Source organism: Typopeltis vanoorti, chromosome 21 (assembly GCF_054136105.1).
Source record: "Typopeltis vanoorti isolate ZY-2024b chromosome 21, IOZ_Tvanoo_1.0, whole genome shotgun sequence".
Taxonomy (NCBI): Eukaryota; Metazoa; Arthropoda; class Arachnida; order Uropygi; family Thelyphonidae; genus Typopeltis; species Typopeltis vanoorti.
The window spans coordinates 34,221,804-34,239,603 of NC_143569.1; the positions used below are offsets into that span (position 1 = coordinate 34,221,804).

A 17,800-nucleotide genomic window follows, 5' to 3' on the forward strand; every position below is an offset into this window, starting at 1 on the left:
AAGCATGTTAAAAATGAAGAAATAATGAGGTAACTTGACATTGTTAGCATTCAAGAATGCATGAGCAGAGCTGACCATTTAAATAAAATAGATGAGAAAAAGCTTAATAAAACAGGTGTTTGATTCCAAAATGGCAGGAAAGGGACCAAGAAAAAAACTAAGATCTAGGTGGATTGATTTACTCAGAAGTGTGTTAGAAGAATGAAATGTTAGATACAACAATGTTGGAATGCTGGCAAGTAATAGACTAAGTTGGAGGAAAATTGTTGATAGGAGATTAATAATAATGTAAACTTAATCATGTAGTGCTGTCATAGTAGCCTGATCCTTGAGGGTACATATCAGGAAATTGATGATGAACTGTTTTCTTCAAACCATAGTTCAGTCCATAAATCAATTATTAATGAGCACACATGCAAAGGTTTACCTGTTTATTAATAAAACCAGTATGTTAAAAAAAAATGAAAACTAAAGTTAAAATGCTTAGGAAGCAACTTTGCTAAACTGCTTAATGCTCTGAGAGAGCAATTAATGCTAATTAATTAATGTAGTCTGATTTGTTTGCAGCTGTATGTATTTTTGTATGTATTTTTGGGCCAATTTGCTTCTGCTAAAAAGTGCTTATATCGATTCCTTGCATTCAAGATGCTATTGAGTTCTGAGTTATTTTCAACCATATGTCATCACCAGTACTAACTGAACTAGTTTGGACAGTGAAAACGATCAATAATTCAGTGTGAGAACATGCTACTTGTGCTTATTAGAGGGTTGAAGTGCTTCTGAAGAAGGCATGTTTGGTTTGTAGAGGTTGTCAATGTGCTTTATAAGGATTCCTTGCATTTAAGATGTAATTCAGTGCTAAATTATTTCCAACCAAAAGTCATTACGAATATTGACAACTAATGTGGATTATAGATAGTTTTAACTCTTCATTGTGAGATCACCACCCCTGCTTATTGGAGGGCTAAAGTACCACTCCTGAAGCCATGTTTGATCTGTAGAGTTTGCCAAATTACCTCACCCTTTCATGCCCACAATAAGTGGTGAAGAGTATGGAAATAGTTTTACACTCTTTCATGGATTGAGTTCACATTAAAAAAAATAATAATTAGTTCCATTTAAATTTTAAGTTTTTAATACTTTCCCTTTTCCTAGATGGAGCAAGTAATGCAAGCCTTGAATCATTGGATCTTTTAAGTGGTACTGTCTCCTCAAATGGTACCAATTTGCCTTCCCGTAGGTAAGTGATATTGAAAAATTTCAATTTCTTAATTCTCATTTCTTCCATTTTATGGGTTCTAGAATGAACCAGTTACTACCTGTGATTCTGTAATAACAGTCACAGGCAGTAACTGTTATGTTTGTTAAAACATTAATAAGTTAATATTTCTTCATTTGCTATTTTATCAATCCAGCTGAAAACACACTGAAATAAGTAGTTCCAATCAATAACTGTGGTTTATTTACTTTATGGTAATGATTACTTTATACAAATTATGAATGTTAGTGATATTTGGTATGCAGATTTGGTCAAATTTGGATTAGAAGAAAAAGCCAGTATTACAATAGTTAAATATAATAGAAAGGTAGTTAGAATATATGACATCCACCCTGAAATAAACAAAGCATATTAGGATTTGCCTTTGACCAGAAAACTTGAAATTCGGCTGACAAACCTATATAATTTTCGACTTTGTCTTTTTAAGTGTGCATATTACTATCTGCTGTGTTTGCAGTTGGTTTTATGGTTATGAGAAAAAAACTGGCACATTTAGACAAATACCACTCCTATAAGCCACAGTTCTAAGCACACTTACTGCTAGTGGTGGAAACTGAATAGTAGGTAAATCATATACTGATATCACAACTGTGTTATATATATCATAATTTACCTAATTATTCTCCCTCACCCTATCCTAGCTATGTCATATACAATGCCTTCTTTAAGAAGAATGGAATATGCTTGTTTTGAGTTTACATTCCATGCCGAAAGTCTTTAAATCTTGAATTTTCTCTATTAACCTATTAATCTTTTCTCCAGAGTAATGGAGAAGGTTATTGAGAGAGTCAACCTTCTTCAAAACTTGGAAAACTGTCAGCTAATTAGTGACCACCAACATGGTTTTTGCCAGTTTAGATCCACAGGAAGTCTTCTGGTCTTCATTGCCCACCTCTGGACTCATCATGGAAAGGTTTGGAGAGACTGTTGTTGCACTTAAAGACACATCTACATGGCATTTGTTAGGATCTGGCATTGAGGACTTCTCAACAAATTACCATCATATGGACTGCTTTCCTCCCTTTGTAATTGGATTACCAGTTTTCTCTCAGATTGATTAAAATGCAATGGTAAAAGGTGGTCTATTTTCTTAATGCAGGCATCCCTCAGGGCTCTGTCACTTGATTGCAAACCCTATTCATAGTTTTTCTGATGATAACACTCTCCACTCATCCTACTCATACAACAAGGACTCGCAATGCACACATATCTCAGTGATAACACTCTCCACTCATCCTATTCATACAACAAGCCTTGCAGTGCACAAACATCTCAAACTTCAAGATCATCTCTAATAAGTGCCCTGAATGCTGATCTCTACATTATCCTCGATTGTGCTGAAAACAACCAGTCACTTTCAATGCTTTCAAAACACAGCTTTGCTGTTTTTTCACAAAAGAGATCTCAGCCTCTTCTCCAGTTACTTTTGATAATGCTCTGCTCAACAGTTAAGCGCAGATCTCTCTCTTGTCAGGCTAACTCGTACTCCGGTTCATTCCTGAAATAATTGCATCACTTCTATATCATTCTCATCTTCCAAAAACTTTTTTGCTCAGGAGATGATACTTCTCTTCTGATCAGGTGATTACTCTGTGTAAATCCCAAATGCAGCCAACCTGGGAATACTGATCTCATGTTTGGGTGGTACACCTAAGACCTCACTAAAAATTCTTGATGCTGTTCAAAAAATTGTGGTTCAGTTGATTAATGGCACCTCTTTCAGAGATTCTGTTCAGCCACTGTCTCATAGAAGATCAGTTTCCATATTCTGTCTCCACTACAAATATCTTTATCATTGCTGTTCAGCAGAACTAACATCTGCTATACGTCTCATTTCTACTAGATTTACAAGGACTTGAGCAACAGCTGCTCATTATCCTTTTACAGTCTAACTCATACTCACTGAACCTACTAATACAGTCATTTTTAATTCTATCTCAGTTCCACGGAATAGCGCCCCCCCCCCCCCCCATGAATTATGTACCAAGGACTACAACTGTTTAATAATAACAATGCTGGTCCTGACTCCTGGCCACTCATGGCATTTATTTGCTATAGGCCCTACTGCATGTGTTGTGTGTGGGGGATATATATACACATATCCTCCTTAATGATATCTCCACCTTGATGCAGTAAGGAAGCTTGCATGCACCAGTAACCTCAAGAGCTATGCCAGTGCAGTAGGGCTTCCCTTGTTGGACAGGTCGAGAGATAATGACCAGACTAAGAGAGTTACCCTGGTCCTCCAGGTCGGGGGTTTTGCATAAAGCTGGTTACCTTACAAAGTAAAAAATTTCTGCAACTCAGATGCTTGAACTAGAAAATTCATCAGACCGAAACAATGGAAAATGACCAAGTAAGGATAAAGATAGCCAATTAGGAATCTCAAAGCATAACAATGAAGGAATTAGAATTAGTAAAACAACTAAAAACATTAATATAACCATGATAACAGAAACAAAAAAGAAATTAAAGGGAACAAAAGATATAGATGGTTTTACTATGCTATATAGTGGAGTGGACCAACATATCAGAGCTTCTAGTGGTGGGGCCATTTTAATCAATGATAAATAGAAAAATAGATTACTAAAGTACAATTTTGTGAATGATTGAATTATAACAGTTAAATTAAAAACAAATAGAAGCTTCTTAAATATCATAGGAGTATATGCTCCTGAAGAAGGTAGGAAAAGGGATTCTGAACAATTTTGTGAGGAACTACATAAAATAAAAATGACTGTATATTAATAGCAAGAGATCTTAATACTAGAGGTGGAAATAATACAATCCTCAACATCTTAGGAAAATATGGAGAAATTTGCATGAATAACAGTGGTCAAGTACTATAAGACTTGTGTATTTTCAATAATTTTAGAATAACCAATACTTTTTTCAAAAAAAAAAAAGAAAAGAATATAAATAAATATACTTGGAATGACAGAGGAAAAAGATCTATAATTGATTAAATCATTACTAATCAGAAACTAGCTCCAAGAGAGAGAGAGAGAGAGAGATGTGCATGTTTACAGAAGAAGTGAAATTTTTTCCTATCATTATTTAGTAGTTTCTAAAATAGAAATAGGTAGGCTGTTCAATAAGTAATAAGACTATATTTATACAGAAAACAGATTACCTTTAATCGTAACCATTTACATGATCTTTTTCGAAGTAACTGCCGTCAGACTCGATGCATTTGTCCCAACGTTGTGTCCACCTCTTAAACACATGTGAGAGTCCGTTTTTTGAGTGTTCTTTCAAAACCGCCTCCGCAGCTTTTACACATGCTTTGTTGCTTTTGAAATGGCGGCCTCTTAATGGTTTTTTGAGCTGAGGAAACAGCCAGAAATCGCACGGTGCGAGATCAGGACTGTATGGAGGGTGTGGTAGGATATCTGTGTTGTTCTTCTGCAAAACGTCCACTACACAACCAGCAATATGTGGCCTTGCATTACTGTGGTGCAATAAGAAGCCCTTCTTCAGCAATGGACACTTCCTTTTGACGTGCTTGATGATAATCACTGCTGTGTTGATCAATGTCTCTGTGATGGACGTTGAAGGTCTTCCCTCACATTCAAGATCTTCCACATTTTGCCTTCCTTCCTTAAAAGTTTTTATGCCAGCGAAAAACACTTGCCTTCGACATTGCTTCGTCGTGGAAAGCTTCACGTATCATGTTAAAACTGTCCGATGCCGATTTTTGCAAATGCACACAAAATTTAATCGCATAACGCTGTTATAAGGATGCATCCATTTCGAAGACTGGTCACACCTCGTAGGCGCCGATGAGCACTTGCATTTAGGCACGTGACACGCTGGCACATCAGCCCGTATACATACAGCAACATTTCTTTATTCCACAGAAATTAATATTGTGATGAGTGGTTTTGCCACAGTAAAATTGGTCTTATTACTTATTGAACAGCCCATGTAGTAGCAAAATGGAGAGAAGGGAAGTAAAAAAAAAAAAAAAAAAAAAAAATAGAACAAGTATACAAAGTACAGGTATCCCTTGCTTACCGTGGTTTTGCTTAATGCGGATTTGATTATCGCAACGAAATTAATTGTGGCATTCCCTTGATATATGCGGCAAGAGTTTTCCCAACTCAACATCACCAGAGTTAAAGATCGGTACTATCAACGTAAGAAGCCTGAATGGCAAAGAAATGGAGCTAGCTGAGGAATTAGATAAGTACCAGATCGACATAATAGGGGTGACTGAAACAAAAAAGACCAAAAAAGGTGAGATCTTTCTGAGCAATAAATACAAAATGTTATATTCAGGCAATGACAATCAAGGAAAAGAAGGAGTAGCCATAGTATTCAACACAAAATACGAGGCTAATCTTCTTGAATGGCAGTCAGTCTCAAGTAGAGTAATGTGGGCAAATATGAGAATGGGGAACTGGACAATGAGACTTATTTGTGCCTGTGGTCCCACAGAAGGTTCTACTAAGGTAGAAGTGGAGGAATTTTTTGACGCTTTAGAAAAAGCAACTGACACAATGAAAAAGGAAAAGTTGGTCCTTGTTGGGGATCAAAATAGCAGAGTAGGAAATGATTGTGAGACATACAGAAATATTTTGGGAAAATTTGGAGAAAAGAGCAAAGCTAATAATAATGGCAAATATCTGTTGGATTTCTTCTCAGGACATGGACTGGTTATTACTAACACCATGTTCCAACATAAAAATGTGCACAAATTCACATGGAGAGAAGAGGCTAGGAATAAGAAAAGTCTCATTGACTATGTTATTGTTGATAGTGATGTTTTCTCCCTGGTGCAGGACACCAGAGTGTACAGAGGATTTGAAATTGGAAGCGATCACTATTTAGTCTTGAGCAGGATAAAATTGAATTTCATATTGAAAAGAATAACATGTAAGAAAGTTTTAAAGCGAATAAAAGTTGAGCAGCTCTCAGATGTGAACTGCAGACTAAAATACAGAAAGATTATTGAAAAGAAAATGAAAGAGTTTGAGAACAGGAATCAAACCTTGGAGATTCATTGGCAAACTCTGAAGAAAACATTGATTGATTCTGCCAGAGAGGCATGTGGTGAGGTTGTGTGCACTGGTGGACACAGGAAGTTAAAGAGGCAGTGAAGGAAAAGAAGAAAGCATATCAAAAGTTCCTGGCAAATAAGTCAGCTTTTACTCTTACAGAATACAGAGACAAATGTAAGAAAACTAAACAGTGTGTAAAACTAGCTAAACAAAAGTCATGGGAGGACTTTGGCAAGAATATAGAAAATAAATATCAAGAAGGTGGCAAAATATTCTGGAGGTTGTTGAAGAAGGTTAGGAATGGAGGAAAGAGTGCTGTAAAAGAGTTAGAGATGATAAAGGTGACATGAAAACAGGAGAAAAAGATATCCTTGAAGTATGGAGTAATTACTTTGAAAAACTGCTAAATGAAACAAGCAGTGATGACAGCACAGTGATAAAAAAACACTGACCAGGCATGTAAATTTTTCATGTAGTACTGTCATATCCTGTACACCCCTTGAGGGTACATGGCAGGAATTTGATGATGATGATGATGAGTTTTGATTAACGCATCCTTTAAATTTACTACACAAAATCATGCTCACACCACGAGACTGCTAGCCTCGTGGTCATCCAAATTCTCTTAATGATCTGTGTGAGAATGTGAAAGTTTTATTTTTCCCACCAAATACAACATCATTGTTACAACCTATGGACATTATTCAAATCCTATTTTATTAAAAAGTCATTCTCAAAGGCAGTAGAAACAACAACGGGAGAAAATGTGATTACGCTCCACGAATTTTGGAAAAAATTTAGCATTAAAAACACGCAATTGAGAACATTCGTCACTCGTGGGAACAAGTGTCTTCTAGATGCAGGAAAGCTGTTTGGAAAAACCTTCTGCCAGAATGTGCTAATGACTTACGTTGTTTTCAAAATCCTGTGAACAACGTGGTCAAAGAAATCGTTGCAATTGGTGAAGACCTCGATTTTCATGGTGTTGATGCAGAAGATGTTAAAGAATTATTGGATTCAAATTCAAAAAATTTCAGTGACAACGATCTTCTTGAAATTGAACAACACACATATGAAGACAACGAACAAATGGAATGTGAAGATGAGGTTCCAAAGGAAATAACAGTCAAAGAACTGGATGGAATATTTCACAGTTTAGAATTGCTTGAGCAGCAAGTAATGGATATGGATTCAGATGTTTATCAAAGAATGCTTGTTCTGAGGTCTGGAGAGTTATTTTGCTTGTTATTGTAGAATTTATGCCGATAAGAAAAAAAAAAAAAAACTACAACTGTTCAAACGACTTTTTATAATTTCTTTTGATTAAAAAACATTGCAGTAACTAATGTAGGTACAAGTATTTATTAAGTATTTACTTTGCATTCATTTTTTTTATCTTTCCTAAAAGAATACCATATAAAATGAACTATTAGTACAGTAATCAATCAGGGAAGAATTGTACTTTTTACCATTGATTATTAGATTTGATAAACACGATTTTGATATATGCGGTAACATCAAGGGATACCTGTATATCTATTGCAAAAAGAAAACATTAGAATGCTATATCAATCAGGATTGATAGATTACCTAAAAAAGAAGCCGAAATCAGTGAAAATCTAGAAGAATGATGGAAAACTTTAATAAAGATAATCCATAGAGCAAATTAATAAAGATAATCCATAGAGCCTCGGAAGTACTTAGAAAGAAAAATAAATATTAAAAAAAAGAAAAGCATTAAAAATCTGAAACACAGATATAGAAAATGCAATAAAAGAAAAACAAATGGCAATATAAATCACTCCTTCAAGAACATATAAAGGAAACAAAAGAAATATAGCTAAACCATAGTACAGAAAGCTCACCGAGATTTATGCAACACATTTTTTGATAAAATAGAATAATACATAAATGGAAGACCTGACATAGCCTACAAAATATTCATCATCATCATCAAATTCCTGCCATGTACCATCAAGGGGTTTTTACAGGATATGATAGTACTACATGAAAAATTTACATCATTACTAACTTCCTATCTACAATTTTCCTCCAAATCAGTCTGTTACTTGTCAAGACTCCAACATTATCAGATCTTATATTTCTATCTTCTAAGGCACATTTTATTGTATCAATCCACCTATATCTTGGTACTGTTCTTGATCTTTTTCCTGACAGATAATGCTTGTTTTGCTAATCTTTCCTCTCCCATTCTCTTTAAGTGACCATACCACCTGAGATTAGTTCTACTAACACATTCCTGGATGCTAACAAAATCAAGTTCTTTCCTAATATCCTCGTTTTTAATATGATACTGCTATTGATGCCATCTGTTCATGCCCCTAATCTTTCTCAGGACTCTCATATATGTGGTCTCTAGTCTTTGGTCAAGTGTTTTATTGACATGTACCATCAAGGGGGTGTATACAGGATATGATAGTACTACATGAAAAATTTACATCATTACTAACTTCCTATCTACAATTTTCCTCCAAATCAGTCTGTTACTTATCAAGACTCCAACATTATCAGATCTTATATTTCTGTCATCTAAGACTCTTCGTACCTTATCAATCCACCTATATCTTGGTCTTCCTCTGGGTCGTTTTCCTCCCAACCTGTCAGAGAACACTTGTTTTGCTAATCTTTCCTCGCCCATTCTGTTTAAGTGACCATACCACTTGAGATTAGCTCTGCTAACGCATTCCTGGATGCTGACAATGTCAAGTTCTTTCCTAATATCCTCATTTTTAAAATGATATTCCCATTGATGCTATCTGTTCACGCCTCTAATCTTTCTCAAGAGTCTCATATCTGCGGTCTCTAGTCTTTGGTCAAGTATTTTACTTCTGACCCAGCTGTCATATCCATAAGTTAAAACTGGTTTGAACACTGTCTTGTATACAGCTAATTTAGTGTTCCGACTAATTTCTCTCTTATTTCGTATGAATTTATTCATTTGGCTGCCTACCATACCAGCTCTGTTGATTCTGTTGTCTATTTCCATATTTAATTTGCCGTCATCAGTAAAAATCGTACCTAAGTATCTGAAATGTTTTACTTGTTCCAAAGGTTCTCCATTCGCAACACAGTTGACATTTTCAATGATTCTGCCTATTTTCATTGTCTTTGACTTTTTATTGCTGACCTTCATACCATATCTATTACAACAGCTATTCAATTTAGTCAGAGAATCTTGCAAACTTGTAGCGGATTTATTTAGAAGTATAACATCGTCCGCATAAAGCAAAGAGCTGACATTAACATCTCCAATTCTGATATCATGTTTAATATCACTTTCCTTCATAATGTGATCCATATAGAAATGAATAACAGGGGGGATATTGTGCATCCTTGTCTCACACTAAATTTAACATTAAACCATCTTCCTCTACTTCCTTCAATTCTAACTGCTGATTTACACTCAAATAAATACTTGTATTGCTTGATATAATGCCCCATTGACATTATATTCAACACGCTACGGTCGTATAACTGTAGCGTGTTGAATAGTTTCTATGTTGGCACCTTGTCATATGCCTTTCCCATATCGACAAAACTTTAATACAGATCTTTGTTATATTCCCATGCTTTCTCAACTATTTGTCATAAAGTGAAGATCTGATCCCGACAGCCTCTATTTTTCCTGAATCCAGCTTGTTTTTCCACAATTCTTTTCAACCGCTTCTCAAGTATACTTGCATAGATCTCGCCAGGAACACTCAGTAGGGAAATACCTCTGTAATTCTCACATTCAGTTTTATTTCCCTTTTTATATATGGGTACTATTAGAGCTTTACTCCAATCATCGGGAATTCGTCTCTCTGTCCAGGCTTTGTGAATTATGCAGTGCATACACTGTAAGACTTTTATACCACCATCCTTCAGCATTTCTGGTCGAATATCATCTACTCCTGCTGCCTTTCCACATTTCAAGCCTCTGATAGCTTTTTCTACTGTAAGTATGGATATGTATTCCTGAATGTATGCCTGTTGAGTGTTTTTTACCACTGTGCTATCACTGCTAGTTTCGTTTAGCAATTTTTCAAAGTAATTATCCATACTTCAAAGATATCTTTTTTCTCCTGTTTTCATGTCACCTTTATCATCTGTAACTTCTTTTACAGCACTCTTCCTCCATTCTTCTTCTTCAACAACCTCCAGAATATTTTTCCACCTTCTTGATATTTTTTTTTTCTATGTTTCTTGCCAAAGTCCTCCCTTGACTTTTGTTTAGCTAGTTTTACACATTATTTAGCTTTCTTACACTTGTCTCGGTATTCTCTAAGAGCACAAGCTGACTTATTTGCCAGGAACTTTTGATATGCTTTCTTCTTTTCTTTCACTGCCTCTTTAACTTCCTGTGTCCAGCATGGAGTTCTAATTTTTCTAGCCTTGCAGACAACCTCACCACATGCCGCTCTGGCTGAATCAATCAGGGTTTTCTTCAAGGCTTGCAACTGAATCGCCAAGGTTTGATTCCTGTTCTCAAACTCTTTCATTTTTTCTTCAATAATCTTTGTGTATTTTAGTCTACAGTTCACATATGAGAGCTGCTAAACTTTTATTCGCTTTAAAACTTTTAAAATTGAATTTCAATATGAAATTCAATTTTATTCTGCTCAAGACTAATTAGTGATCACTTCCAATTTTAAATCCTCTGTACACTCTGGTGACCTGCACCAGGATGAAAACATCACTATCAACAATAAAATAATCAATGAGACCTTTCTTATTCCTTGCCTCTTCTATCCATGTGAATTTGTGCACATTTTTATGTTGGAACATGGTTTTCATAATAACCAGTCCATGTCCTAAGCAGAACTCCAACAGGTATTTGCCATTATTATTAACTTCGCTCTTTTCTCGAAATTTTCCCAAAATATTTTTGTATGTCTGACAATCACGTCCTACTCTGCTATTTAGATCCCCAACAAAGACCAACTTTTCCTTTTTCATTGTGTCAGTTGCTTTCTCTAAAGCCTCAAAAAATTCCTCCACTTCTACCTTAGAAGAACCTCCTGTGGGACCATAGGCACAAATAAGTCTCATTGTCCAATTCTCCATTCTGATATTTGCCCACATCACTCTACTTGAGACTGCCCACCATTAAAGAAGATTAGTCTCATATTTTGTGTTGAATACTATTGCTACTCCTTCTTTTCCTTGATTGTCATTTCCTGAATATAACATTTTGTATTTATTGTTCAGAAAGATCTCACCAGTTTTTGTCTTTTTTGTTTCAGTCACCCCTATTATGTCAATCTGGTACTTATGTAATTCCTCAGCTAGCTCCATTTCTTTGCCATTCAAGCTTCTTATGTTGGTAGTACCGATCTTTAACTCTGGTGATGTTGAGTTGGGATGTGTGTTCAGATTTCTTCCAGTAGGTTTTGCTGGTTACCTGGCAAAAACAATGGGGGCCCTTGTTTAGTCGAGCGACGTCACAGCTGGCATGAACTTTTATCATGTTGTACCATCATTTTGTATTTTTGGTTTAAGCCAATAAAATACAATTTGGTCGGCTAAATCCCAAATTGCCAGCCCATCCTCGTTCGTTCAGTATCCAGGTAGATACCCAACATGGTGCACCACGAGAAGGTGAGGATTGAACAGTAGGTCAGAAGCCCTGGTCGGTTCTCCGCATTCCTTTAAAGGCTATGTGGAGGTCTCTTCTCAGTTATACAGCTTTGACTCTTAAGCACCTCCCTACAAAAATATTAAGGATATTAAATAACAAAGAAAGAGATACAGCACGAATCAACATAATACAAGAGAACCAATGGATAGAACATTATAAGAATTATGGTATGACCCAAATTTAATAACAGAAAATAATAATGAAGACATCAGTACTGATATAGAACCAATGAAATTGAAAGAACTGAAAAGCAATAAATGTATCAAAAACTAGAAAATTAACTGGATTAGTGGCATAAATGCAGTGCTTTGGAAATATGTGGAGAATATTTACATCTTAAACTTAATAAATAACTGTTGGAGGAGGAAATGTAAGGTTCCATCAGATTAGTTAAAAGCTAAGGTTATATCTATATTTAAGGATGTAGACAGAGATAATTATGGAAATTAGAGAGGAATAAGTTTACTGAATGCAGGTTACAAAATGTACATTAAAATCCTGAATAAAACACTTAGAAATATTGCAAATAATCTACTTTCAGAACAAAATGGTTTCAGACATGAAAGATCATGTATAGACAGCATTCATTTGTTAAAACAAATTATTGAAAAAAGGATGAAATTTTAATTGAGAGACTCATTTTGAAAGCTTTTGATGAAATACACAGAGGAAAAAACTGTGGAATACAATGAAAAAACAAGGATTACATTTGGTACAAGCTATACAAAGTTTATATAAATGTACAAAAATACAGTTAGGTAATAAATTTACAGAAGAGATTGAAATAAATCAGGTTACAGGGATGTAGTGTATTTTCAACTGTATTCAATATATGTATATATATATATATATATACATTGATCAGATTATTAAAATATGGAATAGAACAACAAAAAAAAAAAATGGTTTCCAGTTAACCAGAAGAAATCTTGTCAATATAGTGCTGTATGTAGGTTATGAGATTATATTAGAAGGCAATGAAAATGAACTTTTATAATCAGTTTATGAATTAAACAAAATAATCCAACAATTTAAAAATTTCATATAGAACAGATGACACAATTTAATTATTTAGACTGCATAACATATCTAAAAGATAAAGATATAGATGAAAACATAAATTTCAGAAAATCTGTGGAACAAAAGGATACTGAATTAAAAACATGAAGAGAAAGTCAACTAAAATTTTAAGAAGTAATGGCCACTCCCACTGTATTATGCGATTCAGAAACACAAACTGTTAAAAAGAAAGATGAAAGTAAATTACAAGCTGTAGAGATGAGATTTTTAAGAACGATTAAAGGATGCACAAAATTGGACCATATAAGAAATGAAGGCATCAGAAAAGAACTAGATATTTATGACATAAATGGGAAAGAACATCTGTTTAGGATGGAAAGATATTGACTACCAAAAGAAGTTATAGATATATATAGATATAGTTATAGATATAGACCAATAAGAGAAAGAGAGAGGAAAGCCAGCTGCATGATGGAAAGGCCAGTGAAGCTGGAACAGGTAAATGCCTAATCCTTGAAGAGAAGAAGAATATATATATATATACTAGGGGGCTCTTCCCCCCCTGACACCTAAAGCACCCAATCCCCGTCTTCCAGACTGGTAGGCGGGTTTCTCCTTGCATTCCGATGACTGGAATTTTGAAGACTCGATACTCAGGGTAGCCCCTGAGTTTTAAAACGTTTCAAATAACTTGACAAAACGGTACACAAAAACATTACAGCCTACATCCGTTTCCAATTTCAGCTTATCATTTTATAGTATAGAGTGGATATATATATATATATATTTTTTTTTTTTCTTTCAGACACACACACAATCCAATAATTGTCTGAAGACCCTTGTTATTTGAAGTTATAAAACATTCCAAGTTTGTTAATAACATAAATACCAGTGTACAGATAATCTGAAGCAGTATTTCATTGTAGCAGTTGAATACAGGTGGTATGGCAACATGACCTGAACTCAGTGACTTCAAGAAAGGTGTCATCGTGAACTGTCACATTGGTGGTATGTCCATACGTGCCATTGCCACTTAACCAGAGTATCCAAAAACAATGGTTGGAGATGTGATCAGCAAATGGAGATGTTCTGGTATCACTAGTGCAGGAAAACATCCAGGGTGGCTGAAAATGACTGACAAGTAGAGGAGGGCGTTAAAGCAGGTGGCATGCAAAAACTGTCTACAATCAGCACAGATCATCTGTGACGAGTTCCAGAGCACCAGTAACACCATGGTGAGCACTAATACTATACACCTCCATTTACAAGGTTTTCATGGAAGAGCAGCGACACACAAGCCAAACATCACACCAATGAACAAGGTGGCTCTTTTAACTTCTATGACTATCTTTTATCCATGGTCACTTGCTCTGTCTTTAACAGAATTTTATCTGAACGTGAATTTCCATATTCCAGGGAAAGGACTGTTATTACTTATACAAAGATGGACAAGTATCTAAGACCTTCAACAAATTATTGCTCAATAACTCTGACTGACTCTCTGTGCAAGAACATGGGGAAAAAAATCATTAGCCCTCATTTTTAATGTTTTTTTGGAAGTGGAATAACCTTTTCTCGAAGATCATTCCGGATTGGGTCATCTTGTTCCAGTGGAAACATCCATTGGAGATGCTTTCCTCAAAATGAGAAACTTGTATCTATTTTATTTGCAGCAGAAACAGCATGTGATACATGCTCTTTCTACTGCTGCCTCTTTTTATCAAAAACTTTACACTAATCACTGTAGAGTCCAATTGTAAACCACACTATCTGCAATCCTTTCTCCCAGAGGAGGCAGTCCCACAAGGATCAGTTTTAAATATCATACTATTTGCAATTAAAGTTAACAACAGAACAACTTCCTCCAGCAGTGAACATTGCCTTCTCTGTGAATGACTACTATTTTTTGTCATTCTTGCAGTATGAGGATCATAGAAAAACAATTGCAGCAAGCTATTTACCATCTTTCTACTCGGTCATGTTTGCTAACGAGTTTAGTTTTTCACCACGGAAAACTGTTGCGCACTTTCACTGTAAGCTAGTCTTAAACGTGACCCAAAGATATGATTCAGACAAACATTTAGGTTTAGTTACACCTGAAAAAAAGCTCTTAAGACTCGTATTGGATTTAAAAAAAAAAAAAAGAATATTCCTTCTTCACATATCAGTTGCAAGATGAGTATCTGTCTTTCACCTCCTGCAGACGATTGTTCTTTATTCAATTTATGTTGACTTCTTATCCAACCAGGGCTTGACTCTGTGTCCTAAGTCTCTTCTTCTCCCAAAGACAACACTAGTCTGGTTGGCTAAGTGGTTAGCATATTCCCTCTCCATCCGGCCACAGATGTCAGTCTCACTAAGGGCATGGAAGTATGCGATTGTCCTACTAACCAGTTATCATATGTACTGCTGTACCTAGCTGTATGACCGTTGATGTCTTTATGCCATAAAAATAAAAAAATCAAATCTCCCAAAGACCAGCAATTAGGACATGAACTGGAGCAGTCTGAGTATCCCGTATTCCTTTTTTTGCTAAAGCAAATGAACCATCACTCTCATTTTGATGATGGCTGTCCTTGCAGTATATAGCTAAAAGGAACCCCCCCCACACACACACACTCTAAAACAACAGCTTATTCAAATGCGGATTGGAATACTCATATTTCTTACTGATCTTCAAAGATGGTTTCTAATGGAATATGCTGCTGCCTGGGACGACAGCTTAATATCTAATCAGATTACACTGGAATGAAGCAATTATATTGCTGAACTGCATGCCCTGCAGCTTGCATATATTATATAAAGATAAAGTGATACTAATGCTGCTTTATGTACATTACCTCATTTAAGTTAATGAACAATGCAGCTCTAACTCATTTAAGTTTTCTACTGAGTTGGAGATGTGGGTATATATTACTCACATCCACTGCTTTCTTGCATTTCACGTCTCTTTCATCAGATCTTGAGGCTTTGCTCAGATGTTCACCTGGGTGGGATCACAGGCTTCATTGGGGTCAACAAAATCAAAAATGTGGACAGCTAAGTCAGCATATTACTCAACACATTACAATTTGCCCATCCTCCTACTCTGGTAACAGATTAAAAAAAAAAAAAAATAGTATTCTTGTGCCAAAAATCATGGAATATGGAGACCAGCAACAAACTATAACAGATTAATCCTGAAATTAAATAGTTAAATCTGTGCCTGTCTCTCTTTCACAGAGAGAGAGAGAGAGAGAGAGGTTGTTCTTGTTCAGCTCTGCATAGGTCATATTCACTCCCCCCCCCCCCCACACACAATTCTTCTTATTGAGGGGTGGTGATATGCCTTTATTTTTGTATTGTTTTAACTAATTTCATATTTCAATAGTCTAATCCTCATTACTTTAATGAAACGAATTCTCATTTTACTGCTTGTATTAATCTACCTGAGCCTAAATACCTTCAAATATGTTTTATGAGACCTCTCATATATGCCTGGTGTTTTTTATTTTACAACATATTAATTTATATAATCTTTAAATTCTTTCAGTGTCCAATATTTCTGTATGATTTTATTGATATACACCAAGAATTTTAGGTGCAAAATTGATTTTTATTCTTTCAAACAATGTGTTGGAGCTACAGTTGTAGTTGCTAATGTGTGATAGAAGTCAACAACTCTAGGGGCTGGGGTACTTGTCACAAATGTATTAGTTTTTCATAGTCTATAGATATCCATTGGATACGTTTGAAGGATATTACTATCCTTTCCTGCCTCTTTGATGAACAGATCCTCAGCACCATGAAAAGCTGGAATATATTCTAAAAAATCGTGATATCCTTAATTATATATCTTCTTCTTCTCTTCCATCCTCAAGAGGAATTGAGGCCCACATCGAGAAGAACCTTCCACCATTCTCTGTCCAAAGAAGTTCTTTCATGTAAACAGCATTGAAAATTCAGTACAGTTCTGAGGACATTTTTCCATGTTGATCTTGGTGTTCCCCTGGATTTTGTACTCTCCATAGTGCCTTCAAATACTAGCTGAGGAAGTCTGTCCTTTTTCATTCACACAATGTGACCAAACTAGCAGGGTTGATGCTTTAAAATGTGTTAAAAATTGTTGAATTAAGGATATTCAAATCTTCCAGTGCTTGTGCATTAGTCTTATGTTCTGTCCAGCGAGGTCTGTTTATTTTCCTGTAGCATTTCATTTCAAAAGCTAATGGTTTCTTCTCTGCTTTTTTAAGGGCCAATACAATATGGGGCAAAGAAAAACAGTACTGAATAACTACAGCAATATATGTTATGGAGTAAACGGATTTATTAATAAAGAAATATATGTTTATACATGATGATATGTGCATCTGCAATTATCAGTGGATTCTTGGCCAAATATAGCATTAACAATGGGATTTGGAATGGGCATCTTGTCTTTCAAAACAGATTTTGTAGTGCATCGGAAGGTTCTCTGTCATCTTGGATAACAAGGGTTTGGACATCTGTTGGACACATCGTGTAATTTTATCCCTTAGTTCATCAAGTTTTGAAGCCATGTCTTAGTGGAATACCCATTCCTTCAACACATCTCAAACAAAAACGTCAAGTGATTTGAAATCAGGAGAACATGAAAGGTACAGTAATTCTGTAAACCTCGAAATGAGTCTCCTGGGGAAGTGTTCCCATAAATAGGCTCTAGAACCACATGATGTGTGATAGGTTGCTGTTGGATTACCTGTGCATGAAATAGAATATTTTTTGCATGACACTTCCTATGCAAATCCTTGGTGAATGGAACCAACACATTCTCGATGTAACATTTGCTATACAAGGTCATAGTTACACCATCCCTCTTCAATGAAGTGGGGCCCAATT

At 35.5% G+C, this 17,800-nt stretch overlaps 1 protein-coding gene across 5 annotated transcripts in view; it reads left to right on the top strand.

The window, feature by feature from the left end:
• The window catches only part of hyd (E3 ubiquitin-protein ligase hyd), a 680,323-nt gene that overhangs the window by 288,431 nt on the left and 374,092 nt on the right, over window positions 1-17,800 (top strand). For all 5 annotated transcript variants that reach the window (XM_090411567.1, XM_090411569.1, XM_090411568.1 and 2 more), the window contains one exon: window positions 1,156-1,240. In XM_090411567.1, the coding sequence (XP_090267693.1) occupies window positions 1,156-1,240 (85 nt within the window). The remainder of the gene's footprint in view (window positions 1-1,155; window positions 1,241-17,800) is intronic.